Below are 18840 nucleotides of genomic sequence, written 5' to 3' on the forward strand. Positions count from 1 at the left end.
TCTCATACAAGAGAGTAATCAAACAACGATTAAAGGTAACTAATTAGGGTGAAAACTGTGGGCATAGAAACAAAACTCGTTTTATTTAAAACCCTTTAGAGATGAATACATTACTTATGTGCGTATCTTTCGTTAATCATTGAGAAAAATGTATCTTTCATTTATTTACCTTTTTTTCTTCTACCCTTACACGTCATTACACCTAAGCATATAAATACATGCGCACCAGTTGGAGGAGCATTTGCGTTGTTATATAGCCTAGGTGCGGATAAATTCCTGAATCGCAATTTAGACGATACAATAACCTACTTCGGACTTTAGTGTTTTCTGCCTTTTGATTTTACAAAAATGGATCCATTGGTATCTTTACAGGCAAACCTTTTGTCTGTACTTATGGCTTCTGTTGTTTTATTTCTAATACGGAAGTGTCTCGGTAAAAGAACTCGGAGTAGTTATGGAAGACTCCCTCCGGGTCCCACTCCTGTGCCAGTGGTTGGAAATTTTTTTCAGGTGTACGTAAAGGAGCCGTATAAATATTACCTTGAGGTTGGTAAGCTATCGCACCAATTATTTAAATCTGTTAAATATGATAGCTGGACTCTGGAAGATGTCAGCAGCATAGGTTGTACTAGACACTTTGGCTATTGTTTCCGATTTTTTCTTTTTAAATAATAACCCTAATTAAAAAGGATAAATAATTGTCAGATAAAGAATGAATAGAACTAAGTTGGTTATAAAAGTTCATATTCTGAAAAGTAAATACATTGTTTGAAAAGTATTGTCACTGTAATTCAAAAGCTACAAATCTTACCCAAAATGAACTTAGTGTTCAGATACGGTATCTGTTGAACTTGTTGCCAAACACTAGAAGAAAATACAAAAAAAACAAACAAAAAAAAAACAAAACAAACAAAACAAAACCCACAAACAAATATCCACCACGGGCTTGATTCCACTTTTAAAAGGTAATGAGTCTGATTATTTGTACTTTCAACTAGGCTGATGCATGAAATGTTATAAAATGTTTAGGGTTGGTGAAAAATGTGTGTGAAATCTATACATTGCAGTAACTAGGGACAGTAGGCAAAATGTAGGTGTATTTGGAGCCAGTTGGTATATTGCATAATTTAGTACTTATATAAGTAATATTGCATGATGTAAACTTAATAGATTCCATCCAGCCCATTTTACATTGTGCCCAAACTTTAGCTCCCTGTGACAGCTTGTCCTTCATCTCTAGATATAGATTAATTCTTGGCAGGCCCTGACTGACCTGTGCATGGAATCTCATCATGGATTTTAGCACAACACTGATATTATACAGACAACATCTTGCAGCCATGGTAGAGCCTGGTTATTATGGATACAGCCACTGGCAAGACTTGGTCACCTTTTCCTGATGACTTTTCTGCAAATGCTGGAGCACCACCATGTGCTAATAAGGTCAGATAACATGGCCATGGGTTTTTATGAGGACTAGAACCTTACCAACTGTTGTTGAAGTGGCACTTCAATGCTTTGAATCATTGCAAGAAACTCATATACCTGGTACAAGCTACCTGGTAGTGAATCTGCTGTTACGAGGTCCCTCTGAGAAAGTGACAGCAGCACTTGGAGCTAGTTCAGATGAGATGGGACAGATATGATGTGGATTCATTAGATATGCCTCACAGCACAAACCTGAGCCCCTGTACCCATTCAGACTGGTTCAATAGACAGGATTATATAGATTCATGATTGACTGGAAAAAACAAACTGACAGGAACACAAAGGAAAACCTAAACTGGAAGCAAATGGGTGGAGAAGAGCAGAATGCTCTGATCGCTAATGTAAAATAACAAAATGCTATATCAGAATGAAATAAACTATTGTGCTTTAAACTGAGGCGTAAAGAGAGTTGTGGTGTTTAAGCCATGTTTCAATTTTATACTAATGTGAAAGCATATGCTTCCACAAAGACCAATTATATATAATATATACTGTAGTGCCTGCTGACATTTTTAATTGCATTGACAGTCTAGTTGTTTTCATGTCCTGGCTCAGGCTAATGATGTCTAGGGGGTTTGAGTGTGTTTGCTAGAAACCTGCCAAGACTTGTCTCTCTGGAATTTCTGTTTTGCAAAAGACATAGGTGGGTGATGAGTTTCTGCTTTCTTAGAGTAGACCCCATACTCACTTTAAACGACACACTGGCATATTTCCATGCTAAATAGTATACCATAGTAGTAGAGTACTTCCAGGATGGTCATTAATTATGAAACCTTAGTAGCTGAAATGTTCATAGATTATATGCTATTCTGGGTGAAAAATAGATGTGTGAGAACATGGCACACTATTCAATTCCACGATTCCAACATTATGGGATGTTTCTGCTACTTTTGATAACTTGTTCACAAATACTCTTAATTTACGGTCTCTAAGGCCAAACTGCACATGCAATGATGTGGCAGACTTTGCTACAAATCCCTTGACACAGATCTTGTATGTGTCTGCCACTCACATTATCTCACCAAGTCTGTGTACTCCAGCCTCTTCTTTTCAAAAGCTTCATCCACTGCAAGCTCAAATGGAATTGTTAATTCTATAAAATAAACTAGAATAAAATTAATTAGACTAAAATAAAATTAGATATATGTGAACATGGCACACTATTCAATTCCACAATTCCAACATCATGGGATGTTTCTGAAGCCAAACCAAAAATACAAAATGCCAACAAAGTGGTTTAAGTATAAATGTAATGCTTAACAGCATAAGTAATTAATGTGCTGACTATTCATAATTTACTTTGTAAAGCATTTATTTTTAGCAGAATGTGTGCCAAAACAAAAGAGGAAAAAGTTATTTGATTAGAAGGGATATTGTTGGTTGAAGAGCAGGATATAGAGAGGCCAGTAGTGTGCCCAGGGATCTGGGTGGAGGGGGCAGAGTGGCAGTTTTTGAGCTGATTTTCTTTGTAGGGGAGCAAAGATTTAAGATGACTGTGGCATGAGAAAAGGGGACTGTATTTAGGCAGCTTTCATCCAAAGGGTTTCTTGATGATTTCCCTTCCTGCCATTCAATCGAACCAGAATTGCACAAGAGAATCTCTGCTTTACTGAATCCACACTTGACTGTAACCACTTTCACCTCTTTGGTCAAAACATGCATTTGGAAAGAAATGATAAAGCTGGTATTGTTTCTAGCCCTTGTAGTGATTATGATCTCAGTCATGGTAACTTGGGGAACTCCTTCTAAACCTGGCAGCTAAATGAATTGAATTAGGGCCATTTGAGCAGGAAAAACCCTCTGCTGTTTGACACCACTGGGTCAAAAGTATTGAACTGTGGAGCTCAAGTTCAGATTTAGGTGCTGGATTTAATAGTCATTAATAGTTAATCAAACTGATAATGCAATGATTGAACAGTTTACCACCATATCATCTGGGGAAAGGGAAGGGGAAATCTGTAGTAACTGATCCTTGGGGTCTAGGAATTGAATACCTATGTGCTGACATTAACTATCAATGATTACAAAATCCAGGGCTGGAATACCTCTGGCATAGTTACATAAGTGGATGAAATGATCTGTACCGAATTAGCCAAAAGCAAATATTCATTTTGTGGTGGATTTTAGGAGATGTGCACTTAAGAAATGTTGTATTGTAAGATGTTTTGAGTGCACTGAAGTGTACCAACTCAGAAAATAAAGATTTTAAAATGACCTTATTTATGCATGACTTACCAGCTCAGTAAAAAGTATGGCCCTGTCTTCACCATCTGGTTTGCCAACACCCCTGCTGTGGTGATTGCTGGATATCAAGCTCTGAAGGACTCTATGATTGGCATGGGGGAAGAATTCAGTGGCAGATTAAACTACCCCCTCTTAATGAAATCCACCAATGGATATGGTGAGTTCTATTAATGCAGAGTAGACAAACATCAATGCTGTGAACATCATGCTGTGTCACTAATAGATGTGCTTACCAAGTTTTACCGAGTTGATTTATAAATTGAACTTGAATAATATTTGGCAGTTCTATAGAGTTTGGTTTTATTCACAGGCATGGAAGTCAGAATGGCTGATTTCTGTTTTGCAGGTGTTTTAGTGAGTAATGGGAACAGGTGCAAGCAGCTTCGCAGGTTCTGTCTCACAACCCTGAAGAACTTTGGGATGGGTCGAAGGAGCATTGAGGACAAGGTGAAGGGGGAAGCCTGTTGTCTAGTACAAAAATTCAGCACATTTGGAGGTATTGCACACGTTGCACTCTGTGTTATTGTTAACGGAAAGCTATGCTTCAAGCAAAGTCTTGTGTGGGTTGAGTGACTAAAACTACACTGACTAATAAATATGAATTTATATGTCTGGCTTATCTTGCTGTAATTCATATGAGTATACTTGATTGAGCCCCCATACTTGCAGCAGTGCTGGGTTTCTGTACAAATGTCACATTCAGTTTTGGAACTAGGACATATGCTTGAGCTGTTGAGATCTGGAGTAATTTGTAAGGTTTTGAGAGAATGTAGTGTCAGAAAATACATGGCATATCACCCAGTTATACAAAGTCACGGAAGAAATTGGAAAGTAACCTTTGCAGGAACTTGTTGACATTGGACCATTGAATTATCTGATGTTTGTGGCAAGGAAGGAATGAGAGGCAAAGTAGAGAAAATCTTCATCATCCAGAACAGCTTGACTCAAGCAAACTTGTAAACAAAAGGCTAGCAATGCTGCAGTAAAAGTTCAGTGTATAGACCAAACGCAGGTATGAGCTATTGCTCCAGGCACAGAATGACTGGCAGTGTACAGCATTGAGGTCAGGTACCTGTGGGCATCAGGAGCACTTCTCAGGTGTCATCAGGTAGACAGCTTCCTTCATTGGTGTTTTGCTGAACTAAGCCCATGACATCTCCAGAAGGCTCAACAGTGAGGTCTTGTGTTCCAGCCTCAACCCCCTCCAAACTGTTAAACAAACCACACATCTTTACACACTATGCCATTAGTAGACATGACATCCATGATGGTCTACTCGGCAACTAAAGCCATATCCAGCCCCACTGGCACTGTTGATACATACTCAGTTCCACCAGTTCCACATGGATTTTACCTATTATAACAGCAGTGTTCTCCAACACTACAGATCCATCCTGGCCTGCCCAGTGACTGAAGCTGGCATTATGAATGCCTGCTCCATGCAACTGGTTCTATTTAGATCACCCACTTTATTCAGTGACACAACAACCTCAGCCACTCCTCCTTTATGGTTCACTACCATAAGTAGTCTGAGCTCTCCTTATCCACAACCACTGACTAGCCCTTTCAGCTACTTTTTAGCAACTCGTTCACAGCTGCACAAACTGCACAAGCAATGATGTGGCAGACTTTGCTACAAATCTCCTAACACCAAAATTATATGTGCCTCAGCCACTAAGTCTGCATATTCCAGCCTTTTCCTTTCAAAAGCTTCATTCACTGCATCCTCAAATCGAGTTGTTAACTCTATAAAATAAACTATTGGTTTACTTTGAGTACACAACCATGTCTGGCCTCACTGTAGTTAATGCAATAGATTGGAGGCCTATAGTTTTTATTTTTTATTTATTTATTTATTTATTTTTACCCATTTCCACAAGCAATAGTTTTTACCTATGTCCAATCTCGTGCTTCACATCATCTAATATTTATAGCTTGTGTTTGCTAACCACAGCATTGTCCCTCTTTCACGAACTTAATCGCTAAATCACTTAATCGCTAACACCACTCGGCAACATGTTAACCTCTGGATGGTTACAATCAAATAAACATGCTAATAAGCAAAGCACTCAACTGAGTCTCCATGTATATCGGCCCTGCGACAGACTAACCTTACACGCTGATAAAATATCCTTCAGCGTGTCAACCTCCGCACAGTTAGATAGTGGATGGTATTATTGATCTAACACCCTTCTCACACTGAAACATTTTATCATAGGTGACGCTACATAATCATTTCTGTCATTCAGTCATATTCATTAGAACACAAGATTTTTCCATCAAATATGTTCAGAATTTTTAAAATGTGAATTTTTGTATCACTACTACCATTCAGTAGAGTTGAATGATGAACAAATTTCTAGTTCCAACAAGTCCTCTTTTTTTTCCCTGCAGGCTCTGCTTTCAGTCCCAAAGACCCATTAACTGAAGCAGTAAGCAACGTGATTTGCTCCGTTATCTTTGGCCACAGATTTGAATCTGATGACCCACAGTTCAAGATGATCATTGAAGCCATTGATGCTTACTTCAGTGTCTTGTGTAGTCCTCTTGGGCAGGTAAAGTACCTAATCTGAAGTGACATAGTACACTGCTTTTCTTTGGCTCACTTGAGTCAAGTAAATTTGAGTAGGTATTTAAAAAAAGATGGATCTCACCATGGTTTTACTGTTCTGCCCTTGCTAGCAGTACAAGATAAGGCATTACATGTCCCATTACATGGAGATTCATTTTCAGTCATGTGCTACATTTCCTGATTCACCAGGGTCTTGTCAAATAAAGTGACCAATTTTGAGCATATATAGGAAATTACTTAGGAGCATCAAAGTATTTTAAATACTACGATTGTTGTGGAAATTTACCAAAAAACCCCAACTGTGTATTCAGCGTGGGCTTTCTGGAAAACAGGTGCATGTAGATGGCTGAAAAAACCAGTAAGCAGATACTTAATTTCTTAGGACTACTATATGTTGATAAGTGTACTGTATTTTAAGAGTATTCAGTGCTTTCAAGTAATTTATTTGATTATGCCAGATTGGGCCCACAGGCACAGGTGGAGTAGGAGGTAAAAAGGGGCAATCCAAAGATGCAGTCAAAAACAGGCTGTGTTATAAAGCCAGAAGGCACACAAATCCAGTAGGGAACAGGTAATAGAGTAAACACAGAATTCAAACAAAAATAGACAATAACCAGGATAACATACATGAATACAATGGCTCAGACCTATGGCATGCAAAAGAGACTTCGCAATGACAAACGGAATAAACGGGACATATATAGGGAGAAACATTAAGGAAAATGAGACAGGTGAGATTAATATGGAGAGTTGGATGGAACAGGAGGCTTGTGGGTAATGTAGTTCATTGTGGACAGAGTCTACTCAGGATGCGTGACATTTATACTTTAGTGTGTATAGAATCATCTTGTTTAGTATTTCTGTAGGAGTACTTTTACTGCTAAGCTGGAAACGAAAGCTAGCAATAAAAATTCAATGAAATACAATAAATTTAATTTCTGCCAACCTATTAAAAATCACAAGGAACTAAAAGCAGGCTAAAATCTCTCTAAAGAATCACTGTTGACTTGAATATAGTTTTTAAATATTCATTACACGCTCTTGTGCCTTTTATTTTTTGTTATATTTGGAAGTGATCACATGTTCCTGAATCACTTTGTCATCGAGGTTTGTGTAACTAAACATTCTGACACATCACTGGAGCTGCTCAGATGAATGCAAACCACAGTTAAGACTAGGCAAACGATAACTCCATCTGCACACAATATTTCTTTCATTAACACTTCTGTATTTTATCTCTTACAGGCCTATAACATTTTCCCTAGATTAGTTGGCTTCTTCCCTGGACGGCTCCACGATATGTTTAAACTGCATGAAAGGGTCGGCGCTTTTATAAGACTTGAGGCAGAGGCAAGGATGAAATCACTAGATCTTACTTCACCACCGCAGGACTTCTTAGAGGCCTGTGTTATACGAATTGAAGAGGTAAAATTCTCTCCAGTTTTATGAAGATGGTATGTATGTTTTGGAATGCATATTATCCTAGCATGAGGTTTGTCCAAGCAGCCACACTGACTCATTCTACAATTACATTTGTTCATGGTATTGAGCATTGACTGTCTTTCATTTGTGGCAGAGAACATAAAATTGTGGAATAATTAATGATATAATGAAACTGAAATTTTCAAAACTGAGATACTGTAATTAATATAGGAACACAACTAAATTTTGTGCATTTGTCAGTTCAGATTGTGTTGATTTATACCTAATAAATATTAAAATAAATTTTGTTTTTTCTATATATCCCCATGGAATCTTTCTCAAATAGATATTTTCTCATTAAACAATCAAATTCCAGCAAATATAACAAAGCCATTAGTACAGAGTGAGGTAGTCATGTTTTCCTCCTGCTGGACAATGTGAGTTACAGTGAGTTAATCACTATGAGTTTGGCTCTTCTGCAGGAGAAACACAATCCTAAAACGGAATTTAATTTTGACAACATGTTGAGCACAACCTGGAACTTGTTTAGTGCTGGCACTGAGACCACCTCCAGTACTCTCAGACAGGGCCTGCTGCTCATGATGAAGCATCCAGATGTCCAAGGTGAATAATCAGATCACTTCAAACATTCATGTCTCACCATTCACACTGAACCACTAACAAAGCCATAAATTAATTTAATATTTCTATGTAAATTCATGGCAACCTGTTGTGAAACTTACTTATTTTTTTGGGCCTGTGATTAAATATGCATTCCATGGCTTACAATATATAGAGAGATTCTGTTGATGTTCTCTGTAACATGCTCTGTAGCCCGGGTTCAGAAGGAGATTGATGTGGTGGTGGGGCCAGACCGGTGGCCCTCCCTGGATGACAGACAGAACTTGCCATACACAGATGCAGTTATCCATGAGATCCAGCGTAGCATGGACCTCGCACCTACTGCTGTTCCACACAAAATGCTCCGTGACACTGAGTTTAACAACTATCTCATCCCCAAGGTAGGTGAGCTGTGTTTTTATGGGGTGTGCAGTACTTTAGCTACAGAGCTTATTGTCCCCCACCCCAAAGTCATTAACTGTTCCTTAAATATAAAACTTTGCACATTTTCTTTGCTGAGAATATTGTGCTGTTTCTGCAGGGAACAGTTATTCTTCCATTGCTATCCTCTGTGCTCTTTGACCCTAAAATATGGAAGAACCCAGACCATTTTGACCCAAACAACTTCCTTGATGAAAAGGGACAATTCAAGAAGAATGATGCATTTGTTGTGTTTGGAATGGGTAAGCTTAATGCTAGGTAGTGTATCACTGACTCAATTCATTACATATGACTGTGTATATTTATAAGCAATGCTTCCACTTTCACTCTCTTCCATTTCCAGTGCATATCATTGGTAAGTCATGATATTTACCTTTTAAGCTTTGATCCGTTAAAGGAAAAATCACTGACGCTTGTAATACAAAAATTGCCTTCTGTTCTTACATAGACTAAACTTTTTTGTTTCATTCTTTTCCCTGCTTTAACACACCTGACCAACATATGAAATACCTGATAGTTTGAACAACACAAACGTGTAGATCAAGGCCTCCCAAAGATGTATTATTCTGTTTTTTAAAATCTGGGGGAAGATATAACCTCTTTAAAGCATTCCAAAATATGAGTGAATTTGGTGACTGTAAAGCAAAGTTTAACCACATCATTCTGCTGACCAGTTCAAGACAATTTGATTACACACATATTCACTAGCAACAGAAATCACAATTTGCTCTGTTCCACATTACTAAACAACTTTTGGAGGTGTATTATGTAAACTATTACATTTATGGTATTTAGCTGACACTTTTATCCAAAGCAACGTACAATTATGACTTAGTACAACTACAAACTACAGTATATTTAAAATGCCAAGCAACTACTTTTGAAAAAATTTACCTGGATAACAAATTGTATTTAATAAACAAATGTATGTAAAATTGTGGGCAATTGCGTGTGTGTGTGCGTGTGCGTGCTTCACAGGCAAGCGGGCCTGTCTGGGTGAAGCTCTGGCCCGGGTGGAGCTCTTCATCTTCTTCACCTCTCTCCTCCAGCACTTCACCTTCAAGGCCACCCTGCCTCCTGAGGATCTTGAGACTACTCCCCTCATCTGCAGCTTTGGCCGTTTTCCCCTCTCCTACGAATGCTTTGCTGTGCGCAGGGCATAGATAGTTATTGGTGTGATAGTACTCAATCAGCAAGCAAGGCTTGTGGTTACCCTTCTCTTTCAAGTGAAACCAGATGTATTTGTATCATGAATTTGTAGCAGATGCATCATGCCAGGGATCATCAACTCTCAGGTGTAATATATGCAACATATGGATCTTGGCCTTATTGATCTGATCTGAAAATCCACATACTGAAGTGGCCTGGCTTACATTGTTACTAAATCTCAATTCTGTCCACATTCTGGATTTATAATCCAGGAAATCATGTTTTTTCTTTTTGTTTCAGTGCTGTAGATGCTACAGTGCGAAACAAACTAGAACACTTTTTTAAAACTAAAATAAACCCTGAACTTGACTTTATTTCCAAAAGAAAACATTTAAAAGTAGCATACTAAGATGTTAAGGATGCTAATATCCATGTTGCATGGACCTTTCATGTTGAAGTGTGCTTAGTGAAAAACAAGAATCACTTCTCTTGCACCCAACATCATTACCTTCACCAAACAACCCATCAGCGGAGATCCAATCCAATAGTTCTAATTATTTGAAACTTAATTGAAAATTCAAGTGTAACCCTGGCCTGTCATCTTAGTTATGCATGTCTAAAACAGACAAGTCTAATTTTAGTATTATATCCTTAACAAGTTTGCACTGCTGATTAGAAATGTATACTTGTGCAAATGGCATTCATCCCTATTCAGCTACTTTAAATGGTCAGATGTTTTAACAGCTGTACTAATAGTTTTAAATGTATTTGCACAAAATTCAGCTGAGCAAAACAATTGCAATAACTGCTACAACCATCATTAAAACTTGTTATATGAACTATTTATAAACCTAGCCTGAATTTCTCCACTTGCTCTGGAATGGAACTACAAAATAGCAGAAGGGTGGGAGAAAGTCTAATGTGTGGTTTGCAGTGCTGATATACCACCAGATGGAGGCCCTGCGCTGCACAATAATCAACACAAGTTCTCATTATTGCAATCACCCACAGGTGGTTGCACACTTGTATAACAGCTTCACTATTGGTTCCTTGTCAAGCATTGATTTGTGTCTACTTGCAAACTCTCCTGTTTTTTTCCTGACTATTCGGTGGGTGGATTGTTGATCCCTTGTTTTTATTTTCTGGTTGTTTCTGGGTTGTGAGTCTCCTTTCTGTTTCTTACTGTCTGTGGGGAAGCCTCTTCCTGTTAGTGTCCAATGAGTATGCTTTCCCTCCCCCCCCAACCATTCATCATTTACAGCACTTAGCTGATGCTTTTATCCAAAGCAACTTACAATTATGACTGAGTACAACTTGACCAATTGAGGGTTAAGGGCCTTGCTCAGGAGCCCAACAGTGATGGAGTTTGAACCAGCAACCATCTGATTACAAGTCAAATACCTTAACCACTGAGCTACCACTGCAGTTACAGTGAAGGTCCCTGGTTTGATTCTTGCACCGAGCCAGATTGAAGGACGGCTCTCATTCATGCCCATTATCCCAATCTCATCTGCTTGCGCATGCTTTTCCAAAACCTCCAAAAGTGAAAATTATGCAACTTTGCATGCATAATAATGAATAATACTATGCTATTTTCATACAAGAACTCCCAAAAGTGTGGCCTTATAAAATTGTAAAAAAATGTTCAGCCTAAAGCCTGTGAAACACTGCTGTAAGTAGCAAGAAGATATGCACCATGTAACAGGTGAGTGCTTCACCTATAGCTCACAACTGTTACACTTACTTTAAATTGACTTCAGAATACATGGAAACTTGCTAATATGACAATGGCAGCACAGAGGGAGTGAGAGGTGGGAGAAGATTAAAAAGAATATTTTCCAAAGCACCTCAACCCAAGTGCAAACAAAATGAACAGTCAAAGCAGCAGTACAAAAACAAAAGAAACAATGTAATAAAGAGGTGTACACAGCTCTGTGAAGACTAGCAATGTGCTTTGCCCATGGTAGGAACCTGTGGCCTTATATAGGGAGAAACATGGAACAGGTGTGTGTGGTGGAATTTTGAACAAACAGCAAGTCAGACGTGATTAAGAGAGTAATTTAATAAAGAAAATAGGACACACAAAACACAGCTGTGTGAGAGCTAATGCTCGAAAGTGAAAGCTCTAAAGGGGTAGACTGACTCTGCTCCTTATATCTAAACTTCAACCCCCTCCCCAGGGAGGGGGTGCTCTGTGGTCTTGTTTACGCACTCCCTGCTCCATTTGGTGATTAACATTCCTGCATATGCCAGGACCCTTCAAAGGACAGACACCATTTGCAAGAAAACAAAAGCCTAATCCCTCTTTACGACCCATGCAGGTCATAAAGCAACATTCCCACAGTCATTTGTTCACACAATATACAGAGACAAAGTTTGCAGACTAAACCATTCATATAGGATTATATGATGGAAAGGATTAACATGATTATATATGAATCATTACATATGAATCATATGATAATACATGATCAAATAATATTTTCCATCACATGTGTCAAAATCAAATGTATTTTTATAGCTCTTTTTTTACAACAGTTGTCACAAAGCAGCTTTACAAATATCTGAGTCCAAGCCTCCAGTGAGCAAGCCAAGGGTAACAGTGGCAAGGAAAAACTCCCTAGAACATGAGGAGGAAACCTTGAATGGTTATGTCCTTGAGAGTTTACGAGTTAGTTCTTCATGCTGTGGTGTTTTAAGATATGTTTTCCAAGTTATCCACATGAGGATGCACTATAAGAAAACCAGTGAGCTGCAGAGATGACTCATTATTACAACACGGACGACCTGATTGGTCAGTGGGATAATCAATTAAATACCTGTGTCGCTAATGTGTTGGTGCCCTGTGGTGTCTTAGTCAGTAGTTATTGTGTGTGCCATGCTAGACGCAGCTCTGTGTTTGTACCAGGCTCATAAGTTTGATTGCCAGAAACATTGAGTACTGATTTTTTTCTTTTTGTTTGGAGTTGAAGGGGTGGGCGCCATGTTCTTTTAGCCTTGTTGTACTTTCTGTTTTTGTGATAAGGAGATGAGGTAAGATTAATGTATTTAATTTTCTTTTGTTTTAAGGAAGTTAGTGGTTGAGTTGACTTTAGTATATTTTTGTTTATGTTGGTGTAAAGCTCACCCTGAAGACACTCCTGTTTAGATTTGGTTTATATATATATATATATATATATATATATATAAAATGTTTTTGTATAAAAAGAAAACTAAAAATACATCACTGAAAACCCTGTATAGTGTGGGTCTCTTTTTAAAAAACTTTTTATGTTGTGCCATTTTTAGTCCTAGAATTCGAGCTCACACAGGGTGTAGGAAATGGGGCCATAACAGGGGTTCATCCTCCTCTGTTGTGTACATGCTAATGGTCAGAAGCCTGGGACTGGGGCAGGTGCAGTGAATGTATGTGTGTGAATGAGTGGGCATGTCCCTCCAGTTGGATTGCCAACCTACTGTGACAGCTAATTTAAAGCGGAGAGAGGGAGATGAGCTAGAGAGAGACTCTCCAATGCTAACGAAACGTGAACGTCTGACCCCATGTCAAATGGTGACATTTCTGTATGCTAAGTTTCCACTAAAGTGGGGATTATGCAAGCTACATGGATGGCACAATTTCTTTTTGAGGTAAGCATTTTAAAGGAGAAAATGCTTCATTTGACAGCTTCACCAGCTAATCATAAAATCAAATCAACACATCTAAATGATCAATGTATGCTCCGTGTACCTTTTCATTAACGCATTTTCCATTTCTAATCCTAAAATAGAAAAATGAACCCTTATAGGTTTCATGCACTTAGACTAAAATAAGTGTCTTTCACTTTGTGCTGTCTGTAGATCTGAAGACATGTTAACAGTGCATAACACCAGAAGCAATTGTGCATAATATGAAAAATGTAAGCCATGTATGTCCTTATATATGAAAACTAGTGTTGATATGCAATTATCAATATGGCTATATCCACTAACGAAGGATACAATATGATTATCATTACTCTTTCATTCTAACTCATTAAATTCATGGGTTGTAAATAACAATCAAATCGCCAAATTCATAATCAAAAACAAACAGCTGGGCCTCCCAAAGGGTTCAGCTGGTAGAACATGTACCACATGTTACTGCAGAAGCCAAGGTTCAATTCTGGCTTGGGCCCTTTGCTGCATATCATCCCTTCTCTCCACTGTTTTGTGGCTATCTCTAATTCAGGTGCCAGCAAAACACAAATTCCAAACAAATCATCTTTGAAAGTTAAACATCTTACTTTTGACAACTGAATTAGAATCTCACCAGTTGCCTGGGGTCTGCAAAGGCCAGTGCCTTTTTCCTTCCAAATCCTCAGCACCTCACAGACGTGCAATGCAATGCCTGACAGGTGGCGGGAGTGAAAGATTTAAACTGTAACACGTCATAAAGACAGTAATTTATACAACAACAACAGTGTGTACAGAATTATGAAGTGTACAGTGATTAATCATTGTAATAATCAACAGTAATGTTAATCATGCCTTAAAAGTGCCATGTCTGCTTGTAATCGCTGCTGCTCATGATGAAGTATCCAGATGTCCAAGGTGACAAATCAGATCACTTCAAACTTTCATGTCTCACCAATCACATTGAAGCTATGTACCAACAAAAGACTTAACCTACTTTACGTGTGTTGCAAATCACATTTTTGGGCCTATGATCAAATATATATGCCATGGCTTACAACATGCAGAGAGAAACTGTTGATTTTCTCTGTAACATGCTCTGTAGCCCGGGTTCAGAAGGAGATTGATGTGGTGGTGGGGCCAGACCGGTGGCCTTCCCTGGATGACAGACAGAACTTGCCATATACAGATGCAGTTATCCATGAGATCCAGCGTAGCATGGACCTCACACCTACTGCGGTTCCACACAAAATGCTCCATGACACTGAGTTTAACAACTATCTCATCCCCAAGGTATTTGTGTTTTTTATGTAGCATTCAGAACTTTAGCTGCATGCTCCATAAAAAGAAAAAAATTGTAAATTACTTGGATGGTAAACTTTACGCATTTTAATTGCTGAGAATACTGTGTTGTTTCTGCAGGGAACAATTATTCTTCCATTGCTATCCTCTGTACTCTCTGACCCTAAGCTATGGAAGAACCCAGACCATTTTGACCCAAACAACTTCCTTGATGAAGAGGGACAATTCAAGAAGAATGATGCATTTGTTGTGTTTGGAATGGGTAAGCTTAATGTTAGGTAGTGTATCACTGACTCAACTCATTACATATGAGTGTGTACATTTATAAACAATGCGTCCACATTTACTTTCTTCCATTTCCAGTACATGTCATAGGTATGTCATAATGTTTACCTTTAAGTTTTGACCTGTTAAAGGGATTATTCACGAAGCTTGTGATCTAAAAATTACTGTCAATCCTTACATAGACAAAACTTTTTTGTTTCTTTTTCTCTGCTCCAACATACCCGACCAACATATGAAAGACCTGATAGTTTGAACAACACAAATGTGTAGATCAAGACCTCCTAGAGATGTATTATTCTGTGTAAAACTTGAGCTACAGTATTCTGGGGGAAGATAGAACCTCATTAAATCATTCCAAAATATGAGTGAATTTGGTGACTGTAAAGCCACATCATTCTGCTGCCTAGTTCAAGACTAGTTTGTTTAAACACATATTCACTAGCAATAGAAATTGCATTTGTTCCATTCCACACTCCAGATCACTAAATAATGTTTAGAGTTATATTATGTAAAGTATTAAATTGAATACAATATTAAATACAACTATTAAATACAATAGACTTAAATGTACCTCATTTAATTTGACACCAGCAAAGTGGTTGGTTCATTCACTGTAAAGCCAATGTCACGGAATGCTCGCCTCCTGCGAGTGGTACGGCCCGTCACGTGCAGTGGGAGGAATGTCTTGTTTCTAACCACACCTGCACCTCGTTCATCTTTATGCATATAAACCCGTGTTAAAGTGTGCATCTAATAAACAAATGCATGTTAAAATTGTGTGTGTGTGCTTCACAGGCAAGCGGGCCTGTCTGGGTGAAGCTCTAGCCCGGGTGGAGCTCTTCATCTTCTTCACCTCTCTCCTCCAGCACTTCACCTTCAAGGCCACCCAGGCGCCTGAGGAGCTCGAGACCACTCCCCTCATCTGCAGCTTTGGCCGTGTTCCCCTCTCCTATGAATGCTTTGCTGTGCGCAGGGCATAGACAGCACTCAATTACACCAGTAACAGTAGCTACATGCTAGGTCTGCGGTTACAATTTTGTTTCAAATGAGAGCAGGTGTATTCATATTATGAATTTGTATCAGGTGTATCATGCCTGGGCTCATTAACTCTCAGGTATGTACATGTTATGTATGGATCTTGGCCTTATTGATCTGATCTGAAAATCTGCACACTGAAGTGGCCTGGTTCACCTTGTTACTGGATTTCAATTGTGTATGCACATTTTGTCCAAACACTAGATTTATAGCCCTGATGTGTTCCATACTGCTATATACACATATAAAACAGGAAAGCATGTTATTGTTTTGTGTCTCAGAACTGTAGTCAGTTGCTACAGTGTGCTAAAGCTCAATTATCATTGTAAGCCCTCATTAAGCCCTAATATCTGTTACAAAAGCCTTTTATGATCATGTGCTTAGTAAAAAACAAGAATCATTTCTCTTGCACCCAACACAATTTCCCTCACCCGAAAACCTATGAGCTGAGATCCAACAATTGGAATAATAGTTCAAATTATTTGAATATTAAAAATTCAAATATAACACTGGCCTGGCATCTTAATTATGCATTTCTAAAACAGACTAAGTCTAATTTGATCATATCCTCAACAAGTTCACACTGATGATTATAAATTTATACTTGTGCAAATGACATTGTTTCATATTCAGCTACTTTGTTCTAACAGATGCATTAACTGTTTCCAATGTATTTGCACAAAATTCAGCTGAGCAAAACGTTCATTACTTAACTCCGATAAAGGAAGAATATAAAATGACAATGTGATTGCAATAAGTGCTACTACTATCATTAAAACTTGTTATATAAACTTAAACTATTAAAGTCTGCCTGAATGTCTCCATTTGCTCTGTATTAGGAGTACAAAATAACAGAAGTCTGGGAGAAAGTGTAAAGCATGGCTTATAGTGCTGGTGTACCACCACCAGATGGCACCCTTATATAACAGCTTCAGAAAGGATTCTCTTTGTCAAGCATGGTAATTTGTCTCCTAGGAAACTGTCCTGTGTCTTCCTGAATATTCTGTAGGGGGATTGTTGCTCCTTTATTTTTATTTTCTGGTTGTTCCTTGGGAGAGATTTCCATTTCTGTTCGTTTTTCAACATGAAATACCTGCTACTTTTGCAGTTAGTGTCCTGTGTGTATGTTTTGTTTGCACAAAACCATTTGGACAATTAGCATTCTCTGTTAAAGTAGCAACACTTTGGAATTGTTTGCCAACTGAGTTGAAAATGCAATCCCAAACATTACTGCTTTCCATAAGGGTGTTAAATCATGGACAAAAGAAACAATATTGCTCTCACATTTAATACTTTTGTATTCACAGTTGCTTATGATATTGTATTTACATTTGCATTATATTTTTAATGTTTAAGAAAGCCTTCTGTGGATAAGTATAGCAAATTAGTGTTTAAGTGTGTAGAGAATAACCACACCAGAGAAATGCCGATAAGCCTAGTTTTTTTCTGGAATTGTCTGCCTGATATAATCATTCGTGCTGAAACAAGTGCACTTTTATGTCTAGCATATCTGTCCTCATGGAGCGAGCTTTGTCAGAAACATATTGTTTCCTCTTGCTGCTCAAGGATGTGGCTTAGCACTGGGATTGTTCAAGAGGGTTCTATCCTTTTTGTAGGCTTTTTTTTTTCCTGCCACAAGCACCACATCAAAAGAGAAGGTGGATATTTCAAACTTTGTTGGCCATGGCTGAGAATGGCATGATATTGGATCTTCAATGGAGGAAGACAGCAGAACTGTGTCCTGAGATATTATGGAAGATATCCTGGAATCAGATTCCACTTGTACAGATGAATAAATATCTGGTTATTCTTCTGCACTAAGATTTAGAATGACTGTTTATGTATCCATGTGTTGTGTATGTGTGTGTGTATTTGTTTATATATATATATATAACAAATACAAATAAAATAAACATAAGTATAAAAACAAACAAATAATATCTTGAATTATATTCCCAGCAGAATGCACACCTCAGTCATCAATGCACAGAATAAGCTCTCTTCATACACAGTGAAAAATTTATAAAACATTTTTTTTGTGAGCTCCATCATGAGCTCCATCTGGTATTAAGAACTAGATATCCTTTCAGCAACTGTTAACTTTTCTTGAACATTCTTCAGTACCATTTCACAAGGACTGTAATATCGGCACATACTGGAATGTTCGGTTTTCTTTCTTGTCCAGAATATACTCTATAGGTTCAACAACAGAAAAAATGTGCCTCCATATATTCTACTTTTATGTGATAGAGTAAAGGCCCATCTTTCTTGAATTTAGAGAGTGTGATTCACACAGACTTTTCATGAAATCTATAAAAAGGCCCTAATTTAAATCACAGTTGTGACTCCTGAAAGTTCTCTTAAAACTGGATCAGATGCACAGCAGGATATAAACTGGGGTTCACCTAGTTTCATAAATGCATTTGTTTAGCACATTGAAACAACTCTGACTTTTCAGAAAAAGAAGGCCAAGCTTATCCTTCAGAACTTCAGACAAATCCTCAGGTAGTTCAAACAAAACTTTAGGATCATCTTCAGGGAGCACTGGATGGATTATTGTGACAGTTGGATATGGATATGTTTTTAAAACTTCAGATTTGAAAGCTTCATCTGAGTGTTCACTGTGTTTA

General features: G+C 38.1%; 2 protein-coding genes across 3 annotated transcripts; both read left to right on the forward strand.

Moving 5' to 3' along the window:
• Positions 1-233: 233 nt before the first annotated feature.
• Positions 234-10787, forward strand: LOC113591827 (cytochrome P450 2M1-like). Of its 2 annotated transcripts, none has more exons than XM_035534432.2 (9): positions 234-546; positions 3727-3889; positions 4079-4228; positions 6127-6287; positions 7550-7729; positions 8209-8350; positions 8561-8748; positions 8889-9030; positions 9767-10787. In XM_035534432.2, the coding sequence occupies exons 1-9, from the start codon at positions 349-351 to the stop codon at positions 9949-9951; spliced, it is 1509 nt and encodes a 502-aa protein (XP_035390325.1). In that variant the 5' UTR covers positions 234-348; the 3' UTR covers positions 9952-10787. The 2 variants fall into 2 exon arrangements, with proteins under 2 accessions (XP_035390325.1, XP_081555992.1); XM_081699866.1 differs by lacking the exon at positions 234-546 and adding an exon at positions 633-965.
• A 3686-nt stretch (positions 10788-14473) lies between these two features.
• On the forward strand, positions 14474-17007 carry LOC118242586 (cytochrome P450 2M1-like). The gene is made up of 4 exons (XM_035534433.2): positions 14474-14506; positions 14694-14881; positions 15011-15152; positions 15971-17007. The coding sequence occupies exons 1-4, from the start codon at positions 14482-14484 to the stop codon at positions 16153-16155; spliced, it is 540 nt and encodes a 179-aa protein (XP_035390326.1). The 5' UTR covers positions 14474-14481; the 3' UTR covers positions 16156-17007.
• Positions 17008-18840: the final 1833 nt, after the last annotated feature.

This window comes from Electrophorus electricus, chromosome 17 (assembly GCF_041902795.1).
Source record: "Electrophorus electricus isolate QZ-2024a chromosome 17, ASM4190279v1, whole genome shotgun sequence".
NCBI classification, from domain to species: domain Eukaryota; kingdom Metazoa; phylum Chordata; class Actinopteri; order Gymnotiformes; family Gymnotidae; genus Electrophorus; species Electrophorus electricus.

What these genes read in the sequence shown, in the direction of transcription:
- LOC113591827 (XM_035534432.2), top strand. Translation starts at nt 349, where the DNA reads ATGGATCCATTGGTATCTTTACAGGCAAACCTTTTGTCTGTACTTATG. An exon ending in GAAATCCACCAATGGATATG is followed by an intron (nt 3,890 to 4,078) that starts GTGAGTTCTATT and finishes TCTGTTTTGCAG; the next exon opens with GTGTTTTAGTGAGTAATGGG. An exon ending in GTGTTATACGAATTGAAGAG is followed by an intron (nt 7,730 to 8,208) that starts GTAAAATTCTCT and finishes GCTCTTCTGCAG; the next exon opens with GAGAAACACAATCCTAAAAC.
- LOC118242586 (XM_035534433.2), top strand. Translation starts at nt 14,482, where the DNA reads ATGATGAAGTATCCAGATGTCCAAG. An exon ending in ACAACTATCTCATCCCCAAG is followed by an intron (nt 14,882 to 15,010) that starts GTATTTGTGTTT and finishes TTGTTTCTGCAG; the next exon opens with GGAACAATTATTCTTCCATT. An exon ending in ATTTGTTGTGTTTGGAATGG is followed by an intron (nt 15,153 to 15,970) that starts GTAAGCTTAATG and finishes TGTGCTTCACAG; the next exon opens with GCAAGCGGGCCTGTCTGGGT.